The sequence below is a fragment of the Lontra canadensis genome, unplaced genomic scaffold (assembly GCF_010015895.1).
Source record: "Lontra canadensis isolate GAN:19392208 unplaced genomic scaffold, GSC_riverotter_1.0 scaffold44, whole genome shotgun sequence".
NCBI lineage: Eukaryota > Metazoa > Chordata > Mammalia > Carnivora > Mustelidae > Lontra > Lontra canadensis.
In genome coordinates this window covers 5,246,578-5,258,128 of record NW_022631038.1, presented here as the reverse complement: position 1 = coordinate 5,258,128, position 11,551 = coordinate 5,246,578, and the positions used below count along the sequence as shown (strand labels likewise).

Genomic DNA, 11,551 nt, shown 5'->3' with positions numbered 1-11,551 from the left:
ACAAAAGTGATCCCTACAGAGTAAATTACCAGTTGGCCCCTTCCTTCTCCCCCAAGTACCTGTCAGTTTGAAAACGCACACCTACCTACACACACACACACACACACACACACACAATATATATATATATATATATATATATATATATATATATATATTTAAGACCATGATATTTTTCATTTTACAGGGCCCAATGCCAAATTTCAGTCTTAATTGTGAATCGTTCATACACTACAATGTATTAGATCAAGTCAATAGAAGGACATACAGATATGAAAGCCACATGTTTATATGATAATTTTGATATCATATATTTGAAGGAGCTTTACTTTTGTTTAAAGTCTTTTTTTTACTTCGAGTCTTAAATTTGAAGCTGAACTTGTGAAAACAAAAGGAAGACCTCCACATTCTTAATAAAATTCTAAATTGAGTATCACTCTTTCAACATAAAAAAGTAGATATTTATTTAAATAAATATACCATATCTGTGAAAAAATGCAATGTACTCATTTGAGAAATTCTCAACATATTTTAAGGATTATATATACATACATTCATACATATGCATGCATATTCATATATACATGTATTTTTCTCATACACCTGCATAATGATGTGCTATAGATATGTTTTTTTCAAATACTTTTAAATTTCTACACCCAGTAAGAACAATGACCACAATACTTTAAAGCTACTGAATTATTTAACTTGAAAACCAGCAGTATTTGTCAGATTTCCTTGGGGAAATGTCTGTAGGCAATTGTCAGAAGTTTTTTGTTTTGATTCTTTTTCCATTCTAAAGCTCACAAAACTTATTTGTGTATGGAAGGCCTAAAAGAAAAGACGTATATAAAAACGCTTTACCCTGAATTACCCTGCAGACCTGATTACAACACCGACTTCTCAGAGTCTCTGGGACCACCTACTCTCAATTATTCACTCAGCCACTGGCCAAACACAGCCCCTCTGTTATTTCTACATAACACCTAACACTACAGAGTATCTTTCTTGTTTAGTATCAGTTTTTTATAGAATGTAAGTTTTCCGACATAGGAATTATTTCTACTCTGGTTTCTGCTGTATCTTCAAGACCCATAACAAACAAACATACAATATAAAATCAGTCTACCTCATTCCCTTCTTCCCATCTTACACAAAGCCTAGAATAAAAGGGAGAAGAGCCTTATGTCTTCTCTTCAGTTATTTTTGTTATAATTAGCATAATACGGGTTATTCAGGATGAATTTATGTCTTCATGCACTGGCTTTGAAGAATACATCATTTTACTCTGAACTGATTCAGTGAAAAGGTAAAAAATATATGTATATTTAAAATACACAAATACAGAGCGAAATTACTTGGAGTAGGTGATGTGGGGCCATTGAGTGAACAGTCACGGAAGAGTTCTTGAGATGGTTTTGGTGCAAAAAAAGTGTTTTTACTAAATCACAGGAACAGCACACGGGGCAGAAAAAGCAGCATTGAGATTTTGAGAAGAGTTGTTCATCACAGACGTTTAAGTTGGGGGTGGGGGTAGAGATAAAGGAAGTCTCTAAAGGGATTTCCATATGTTAAAGAAGATTTACAGGATCCTGGACCGCTGGCTGGGATCAAACTCAGGTTGCTTTTAGTCTCTAGGAAGCATCAACATTATGGCAACTATTGAAGAGGAAAATTACCCAGAGCACGCCAGGCTAGGAGGCCCCAGAAGATGGAAAGTTACTAACAATAAGCTGGAGATAACCAGAAGCCCTACTGGGAGCAAGAGATAACCAGCCTTTCCGCTTCTGTAAACAGGCTTCCTGCCACAGGCTCCCTGCACTACTGTTCTCCATAAAGCAGCTCCTGCTCCCCCAGTTTGAACCCACTTACCAGCAGTCAGCACAGCCCTTGGGACTTGACTGCCGGCAGTCTCCTGTAGAAGCCCTGTAATCCCATGGCTGGAGGCCCAGAACTTCAAGCATGAGCTCATCTGGGTCTGCAGGCATAAAATAGATCTGAGTTCTCCTACTTCTCCGGGCGTTACTGGGTCTCTCGCCGGTCTGATTATTTTTCCACAGTCCTGTGAGTTCTCTGAGGAACGTCACACTCTGCACGTCTCAGGTATATATCTGTGGGATGCAAGTTGTAAGGAAATTTCATTTTATTTCCATTTCTCTTGCCTTTGCTCAAAACACTAGGTGCTCAGTAAAATGTCACTATGGTTTTCTATGTTTTCACTGTTAGATTATTAAAATATTCTTATCCATGAACATGAATGTATTTGAGTAAACCAATGTGCAAACCTGATTCATTTCATTTTCTCCTTATTTGAGATTATTTTCTTCTCTGCTGCATATAAACAGGCAGATGACTTCTTAACTGGATTATTGTCACTCTATGCTAGCCATTCACAAACCTAGAGACTTGCTAGAATGGCTTATCTGTGTCTATATCTGTATCATCTATGACTATATTTTTCAGGGCTTTTGGTGTGGAGGCCAAGGGACCGTACCTTTTCTTCAGCCCTTAAGGTGATTCTGATGGTTTGGAATGGAAGCTCGCACACACATGCTAAAACTCTATTCTGTAATACTCCATCCTGATGCTTTCTCTTTCCACGAGGGGTTGGGTGGGGGGGACCTGCATCTAATTAATCAAAATGATACTGATGCCAGAGAGCTAGGTTCTTGTCTCATGGAACTGAAGAATGGACCCCAAGGACAAGAGAGAGTAAAGCGATAGAAGTTTTTTTTTTTTTTTTTTTCAGCATAACAATATTCATTGTTTTTGCACCGCACCCAGTGCTCCATGCAATCCGTGCCCTTTCTAATACCCACCACCTGGTTCCCCCAACCTCCCACCCCCCGCCCCTTCAAACCCCTCAGATTGTTTTTCAGAGTCCATAGTCTCTCATGGTTCACCTCCCCTTCCAATTTCCCTCAACTCCCTTCTCCTAACTCCCCTTGTCCTCCATGCTATTTGTTATGCTCCACAAATAAGTGAAACCATATGATAATTGACTCTCTCTGCTTGACTTATTTCACTCAGCATAATCTCTTCCAGTCCCATCCATGTTGCTACAAAAGTTGGGTATTCATCCTTTCTGATGGAGGCATAGTACTCCATAGTGTATATGGACCACATCTTCCTTATCCATTCGTCCGTCGAAGGGCATCTTGGTTCTTTCCACAGTTTGGTGACCGTGGCCATTGCTGCTATAAACATTGGGCTACAGATGGCCCTTCTTTTCACTACATCTGTATCTTAGGGGTAAATACCCAGTAGTGCAATTGCAGGGTCATAGGGAAGCTCTATTTTTAATTTCTTGAGGAATCTCCACACTGTTCTCCAAATAGGCTTTGGAGAACCAACTTACATTCCCACCAACAGTGTAAGAGGGTTCCCCTTTCTCCACATCCCCTCCAATACATAAGCGATAGAAGTTTATTAAGTGAAGTTACAGAAAACGCTCTGAGAAGTGAGAGAGGTCCCAAGGCTTGCCTATGAGAACCTTTAGGGTTGGTCCTCTATGGAAAGCTAACCAGGGAATTTAAATTCTTTTAACATTTCTATTGCTATCACCACTGAGCAAGGACTAGTGATAACACTTTCAATGGCTTCCTTCTTTTTAAGGTCTGGTTATTCCTTGTTGGTCACAGGTGATTATCATAAAAAAAGACACCCACCCACACACCTGGGGCAGGGTGGTCCAATTTGTTGCCTTATCTCTGGTTTCCACACATCTCCACATTTCTGGGGATTTCTGTGAGGCTGATAACAGAGCCCCAAATCTATCTCTCCCTACCTAGCCCTTCCTGTCCCTTACTCATCACAAATGAGGTTTCAAAGATTTCAAAGAGTGTATCTGTTTCTTGTGATTAAATCCTCAAGCATCCTTTGAGAAGAAAAGGAATGTTTTTGCCTTTTCCTTCCTTCCATGCATAATCTCACAATTATTAGAAACACAGGAGAGAGTAATCTCCTGAAAGAACACAGTTATGAATGTAAGACAACTGAAAACAAAGAGTAGAGAACCAGCGTCTAGGCCATTATAAAAACCTTCAGAACTTGACAAAATAGCGCCTTGATGAATGAGTTATTTTAAGATTCAGCATCCAAATTATTTCTGTCACCAGCCCAGTGAGAAATATCTACAGTCTAAATTTCAAACTTGCAGGCATTTAAAAACCATATTTATTGTCTCTTTTATTGTTAGGAGTACCGAGGTAGCAAAAATTCAAAATTCAGGAGTCTTAAGTTATTTACTGCAAGTCTGATGGATTGGATCTGAGTGCAGACAGTGACCCAAATGGAGACGCTGTGTCTGTGTCTTGGCTCATTTCCTTACGCCGACAGAGTCATGTCCTTGCCTGTGGTGCTTCAGGGATGCTCTGGAAGCTCGAGTCTCTCTGAGGCAGGGCCGCTGGGAAGCCGCAGGTGGTTGCTTCATGGTCCTGAGTCTGAGGAACGTGGTAGCTTGTGAGAAGGGCACAAATGCAGGAGAAAGAGCATTCTGGAAGGTTCCCAACAGCTTTTTTGAAAGGTATAAGCATCCCTCACGTGTCAGCCCTGGAATATCTGGGTGCTGTTCATTCACACGGGAATGAAAGCAGCCCAAGTTCCGTCTCCAGCAAGCTTGGGCTGTTCAGAGCATGGTTGCTTGAAGATCCTCAGTACATGCCCCGTCATACCCACCAAAACCCTGGCTCCCGCTGAACTCCCCTCCGCAGCTGTTGCCTCCCCTGGGCCCATTGCGGAAATTGAGGAGAGTGAGAATAATCTGCAATGGTGAGATTCATCCGTGTGGAGCTGACTTCAGGTGGGAGTGCAGTGTTGTTGGTTTATTTGATATCTCACCCCTAATACATAGAGGAATATTACATTTTCCCCAAAGTTTGCACAGCCAAAGGGATTTCTCATACATTGTGGCATTTTCTCCTATCCACACATGCATCCATTCCAACCCCACCCCCCAACCCCCACCCCATATAACACCTCCTCAAATAAACAGACCAGACCACAAAGTGGAGAGCAAAGGGGAGAAAGAGATGGAAGGCTCATTGCTTATATCTGGAAATACCCGTCATCCAGACCATCTTCTGCTTGGGGCTACCACAGGCCCCTATTACACACTATTGTAAAATTATTCGATACTTGCAGGAAAACCCAGAAGAAACTTCAATTTGATATCTGTTAGCCCTGTTATTTTTCCTGATGTTCTTGATTTTTTTTTTAAGCAAATATGTCTAATACATTGCGGGGAGAAGCCCCCTGACTTATTCAGATGCCTGATTTATAAACACTTATTCAGTCTTTTTACATTTTAATAGTAGAAACAAATCTCTGAACCACTGTCATCTGATGGGTCTACTTTCTTATGCTATACAAGTACGTAATTTGGGCTCCTGTCATGTTATGTTCATAACATAAATGTTTTGGAAAGATCCCTGTTAGTAACTGGGGTATGGTTTAGCCAGTGTATTATATGGTAGAATGGTCAGGGGTCCCGAGTGCCCTTGTCGTACTCTGACAAACACCATCTTCCATTGACGCTCTCAAGGCAAGGACAGGAAATACTGATCCCACTCTGGAAAAGCTGACCTGAACTTTTGGGTTAGGTTGGAACTCTTAGTAGGGCTTCCATGTTCCCCTACATTTACTCATTGGTGCTGTTTCTGTACAGTGTTCAAGAAAGGCCCAGGGAATGACTCTGGTGGCCATACGTTTAGTTCCACATGCAAAGGGAAAGATCAATGGGCAAGACTATTACTGTGTTAAGGTTTGGAGCCCTCTGAATAGCAAATGTTGATGCAGACTAGTCAGATAAGTAACTGGCCCTCAGTGTGTCAGGGGAGGATGGGTGTTGGGGAAGGTCATCAAGAGCATGTGATCACTCGTTGACCCATGGGCTTGACCTGGGCAGTTGGAGGCTCTTCACCTGCTTCCCTGACTGGGAATATGAGTTTCACTTGTCTTTCCTGTTTCCAGAAGCTGCCCTAAAAATACAGCCTTGAGATAGTGAGGTGGTATTAAGACTGGACTGTGTAGACGGCTGAATCCAGCTAAGGCCTTAGAAACTTTCAAGATGTGACAGGCAATGAGAAATCTCCTCATCTTGCATCCACCAGAGACATGTCCTGCATGTCCCTGCAAGTTCCTGTGCTCATCAAACCTGCCATCTACCAACCTAGTACAGCCTTCCTCTTCCTTTAGTCTCTCCTTGTCCTCTAAGTATGGGGACCAATTTCAGATTACACCTGGGAGGCTCCTGAGCAGCTTGCAAACCAATTGTAGATTGGGTAGACACAGACTTAGCAATGGTGGGCTTAGCACAGAGAGAGGAAGAACAGAATTCCCTCCTAACAAATCCCTGTGCTTTATGCACTGAAGCAAAGGCTAAGAGAGAATTAAATAGTGGGAAGTCCTAGAGCTACTATGCTTAAAGAACATATACTTTTTTAACTCTTCCTCATGGTCCCATCTAACCCTACAATTAATTGATTCATTCATTCATTCTTTCCACAAATATTTACTAAGTACCTAATATATGCTAGGGACTGTATTATGTGTTAGAGATACAGTAGTGAGCAAAACAGACAGAAATCTCTGTTTCTTGGAATGCATAGTTAACTAGGGAGAAAATCTTTTAATGCAGTGTATGAATGATGAAAAGTGCTAAGCAGGAAAGTAGAGCAAGGGAAAGAGCAGAGTGTCAGAGAATGCAAAACAGCATGTCCTTGGGAAATCCTGAGAAGTAGACCTTGATAAGCCATAAGCCGAGATAATAACTGGATGTTGTTTTAAACAACTAAGTTTGTGGATATTTGTTATGCAGCAATAGAAAACTAATACACGTGTTCATATGCAAATTATATTGAAATGCAACATGGCTTCCATTTTTAATTCACCTGTTTCTCCAAATACTGTGTTTTAGTAATACCAGAGTGCAAAGAACAATGGATTCTTCTAAATGCATAGTTTCATCTATGTAAGTGTACTTTTTTTATATGTACATACTCAGATTTTCTCTTCTGAATTAAAAATATATGAATCAAATTTGGGACCCTTTCAATAGCCTTGTTTATTTCTCCCCAAAGTTGATTCATTTGAATTTTATAGCATTATCTCTCCTCCGTGCACAATTCCGGATCGAGTGGCATACTCTGTGCATCAGGCAGAAAATACACTCTTTCCCTATAGTAGCAGATAGCCCTGAGTTCATTGAAATTCAAATCTGCTGACATGTTTTCATTTCTTTGGGGATGGTCTGAACATCCCTCCATCTGGTACTTATAATATTACATCTTATTTTCACCATCCTTATTTCTTTTACCTTCTTAAACCTTATTTTTAAATGTCATTGCTTTAGTGACTGCCATCATAATGGACACTCCACTTTTGTTTGGTGATGATATAATACATGTCAGTTGTCATCCATTTCCCAGACAGTCAGCTCTGCAATTCTTGATCATGAACCCTGAAATACACTGTTTCCTCTTCTAATGTTGCAAGTAACACAACATTTCATGAATTTCTGAGGTCAAAAGGCAGGTGTCTCTTCCCAGTTTTTCTTTACTTTTCCCCTTCGGGAGAGTGAACATTTTTTTTTTTTTCATTGATGACAATTTATTATAATCTGTTGGCAGCACAGATAGATATTAATAAAGCCAGAACTATGTTTCCACAGAAGTGGGCGATGATATTCTATGGGAACTGCACACATTTAATCATCGTCGTCTTTTAGATGTTTGATCTTCTTGTGCCGCTCAATTTCTTTCTGCAGACGCTCAGTTTCCTTTACATGATGGGTGATCTCCTCTTCATGGTGTTTCTTCAAGGCTGCCAGTTGTTCTTTAGTGCGTGCTCGGAAGTATCGTTCCTCTTCAGCTTGCTCTCTCTTTCCAAAGGCCCCACCTGCCTCCCGGATTGAGCCAGCGCTGGAGTCTGACCGTTCGGAGCTGAAGCCTCGGGCTTGCATGGCCCTAAAGCTCCCCACGCCCAGCCAAATCCCGGCCGCCGAAGTCGCGACAGCCATTGTTGTTGGTGCAGGACTCGAGAGTGAACATTTTAAGTCTCTCCTGTTTTTTGTAGAATAGATTACACCAAAGGGAAATCTCTATAAATCTCTCTGATAACTGCATATCAAGGCTCACCATCAGTGCTACTGATCACTCGCAGGGACTGTGGACCCTTCATCATCATTAACAGTAGTCTGAAACAGTGAGTTTCTTTTTCATTTGCAGCTGATGCTTCTAGACCAATGCTCCTGAACACTCTATTTTACTGTCCTAAAAAGTGTTTCAAAAAGAAATTGAGATTATATTAATAACAGATATCAAAAATAATTTCCAGAATATGTGTGTGTGTGTGTGTTTCTGTGTTTGGGCATGCACGTGTGTGGTTTGCAGACCACTGAGTGATGGGTCTTCCTACAGCTATCAGGTGCCTCTCTGAAAGCCAGAGCTTCTAGCACATGTCTTTAGCCTCCAAAGGCGATCTAAGGTGAACCCAACATTGTGGAATACACATTTAAGATAGAGAAAGCCTCCAAAATCCAACTGGATATAGCAAACAAGTTTAAGCTATGACAGAGGCAGTAGGGAGATCATTGACATCAGGGTGCTTAGGGACACCTGGGTGATTCAGTCAGTTAAGTGTCTGCCTTCAGTTAAGGTCAGGATCCCTGGGTCTTGGGATTGAGGCCCCACATTGGGCTCCTTGCTCAGTGGGGAGCCTGCTTCTTCCTCAACCTCTGCTGGTCCCCCTGCTTGTGCCTGTGCACACTCTCTCTCTGACAAACAAGTAAATACAATCTTAAAAAAAAAAAAAAAAACCTCTCATGCTTGATTTGCTCCCTTCTCTAAGGCTAAGTGTGGCATAAGACAAAGAATGCTAGATCTGCTCGGAGACATCAAAACTCTCCCTGTACAGTAATACACTATATTCACTAGCCTTTGAGTGTGGGCAAGTTCATTAATGTCTTCAGTGCTCAGCTCCTTCATCCACAAGTAAATCCGTAAAGTGTATGTGTCACTGTTACAGATTCAAAATGAACATTTATTGATTACTGGGAAACTTCCAAAATATTTACATTTGTGTACCGCCCAACCCTCAAGCAGAACAAATAAAAGTAAAAACAATAAAATAGTATCAGGGAAAATGGTATTAGGAGTCAAAAGAGGAAAAGCAGTTTGGTTGAATTTGGCTTTTCTAAGAAGATAAGGTAAAACCAAAATATGGTTTTATGTGGTTTTCATTAAAAAAAAAAAAACAAAAACAGCCATGGAAACCAGACTCTGTTTGTGTGTGTGTGTACACAAGTTAAGTAGATACATATGGCATTAAATGTTACAAAATTTATTGTGCAAAATCTTAGAAGAAACAGTAGTATAATGGGTAATGTCTGAATCTGCAATTTTGCTGAAGACAGGGAGATTTTTTTTTTTTCATGTGGCTGTTCTGTATAATAACCTTTGATAAAAGACAAAGGCACAGCCTTCCAAGGCAACTTAATTAAGACACTTTTATAGAGGCACTAAAGCCCAAGGAGCTCAGACATGAGGTTTTAACTGTCTGTAGGGATAGAGTTTAATGGACGTGAAGCTGTGGAGTCATATGTTCCAAGGTCTGTTTGGGTCTTTCTTCCTACCAACGCTGCTTTACCTCTTACTCAATTTCTGTCTGAGCAAGTCGGGCAGGAAGTGAGTATTCACTGTCTGTCCTTCCCTATCAGTAAATGATTTGTGTATCACCCACTCTCTCAGTTACTATAAACACTGTATTTCAGGGCACCTGAGTGGCTCAGATGGTTGAGCATCTGCCTTTGGCTCAGGTCATGATCTCTAGGTCCTGGGATGGAGCCCTACATTGAGCTTCTGGCTCAGTGGGGAGTCTACTTTTGTCTCTCCCTCTGCCTCTTCCCCTCTGCTCCTGCTCTCTCCCTCTCTTTCACAAATGAATAAATAAAATCTTTAAAAAAACCCTGTATTTCTATCTACATTTTCTTGTAAACACTTAAACCATCAACTGTAAGGTTACTGAATCTCATATTTAAGGCAAATATTAAAATTTTGTGGCCACAAGTCTTGCCAATTTTGGAAATCAACAGTTCGTGTTAACTTGCTTCTTAACATCAAAATGTGGACAGAAGTACGAAACTGACCTATGAACCAACAGGTGGATGACAGGTCTGTCAGTGAGGCGAGCCTGTCTGGGTAAGAACTTCCCGGATTAAGTGGTCTCAGGGTTATTACCACTGAGGAGATCGAGCAAGTTAACACCATACCAGCAACCCCTTTCCCCTAAAGCCTATGCCAAATTATGAATTTGTTGGAAATCATAATAACATAGACAATTTCTTGATCCACATCCCAGAAGTTTGGAGGAGTAGGAAAAAAATGTAAATCCTTTCTTCCCAGAAGAGACAGAGAAAGATGTCTTTCTTCAATCTTGATAGGCTTAATGCCGGCACATTTAACTTATATCCTCTCACTTAAGTAACTTACTTTATGTATGTAGAAGTCATCTGGACACGTTTCCTTGGAGGCTACTTGACAGCTTGTTCCAATGGTCACATTTTTCTGACCTTGGCTTTTATTTTTTTCTGTTTCAGAATCACTTGGGAGACTACCATGAGACATTTTAATTTGGGCTATAACTGTTCTCATTCTGTCACACCCCTGGCATATGGCAGATGCGCTGCTGAATGACCTCCCCTTCAGTTCAATCTTTTTAAGAAGAAAAAAAGTAAAAAATTTTACATTCACAGCTAATCTGTTCATCAGTACCAAAGAAGTCACATTATATTTTTAAAAGTGTATCTTCAAGCAGAATTCTACCCTTTATTTTTTCTCATATTATTGAAGTATTGTCTCAATGAGAGATAGTTCTCTAAACTATTTTAATGTATGGTATATGAGATATATCTTAAAGGTATTATTGAGGTTAAATTTGATGATACTATTTCAAATTTCAAAATACTATTATTTTTTGGAGAATTCTAGTTACTATCTCCCATAAAGTTTTCCACTAGTAAGTATCAAAGTATTTTTGGATTATTATCAATACTAGTGCTTTTTGAATTCTCAAAAGATGACCAGATGAAATTGTTCACCAAATAAAACTGTTTATTAGATTTACTATAATATGGGAGTGTGCCACCTGAATGATCTTAGCAGATTCTCGATGTGAGAAGATTTGGAGAAAGTATTTGTGTGGTTGGGAGGCTGGGCTGGGTCGTCTTGAGGTGGGGTGTGCAGGGTGAGGGGCTTGTGTGGAATCAGGAAGAGTTTAGTGCATGCAACCAGGGCACAGAATGGCATCCTGAGTGGAATCTTGGTTCCACACTCTAGGCTCACTTGAGAGTTGTTAATTGATTCATCATCTTCCAGGAACAAGTAAATATTTCCTGAGGCAAGCACTCAGTTCTTTTAATTTGATTTTAATATACCATATATGTATGTGATTAGACATATACAAGTATAATATAAATCAGATAGATGAGAATTTAACTTCGAACTTTAGCCTAAAATATTAACTTCCATAGCACATTAAATAAATATAAATGAGT

General features: G+C 40.2%; 1 protein-coding gene across 1 annotated transcript; it reads right to left on the bottom strand.

The window, feature by feature from the left end:
• Positions 1-7,582: 7,582 nt before the first annotated feature.
• LOC116876158 (ATPase inhibitor, mitochondrial-like) lies at positions 7,583-8,019 on the bottom strand. Its single transcript, XM_032872159.1, has one exon. The coding sequence runs from the start codon at positions 8,015-8,017 to the stop codon at positions 7,706-7,708; it is 312 nt and encodes a 103-aa protein (XP_032728050.1). The 5' UTR covers positions 8,018-8,019; the 3' UTR covers positions 7,583-7,705.
• Between the last annotated feature and the right edge of the window lie 3,532 nt (positions 8,020-11,551).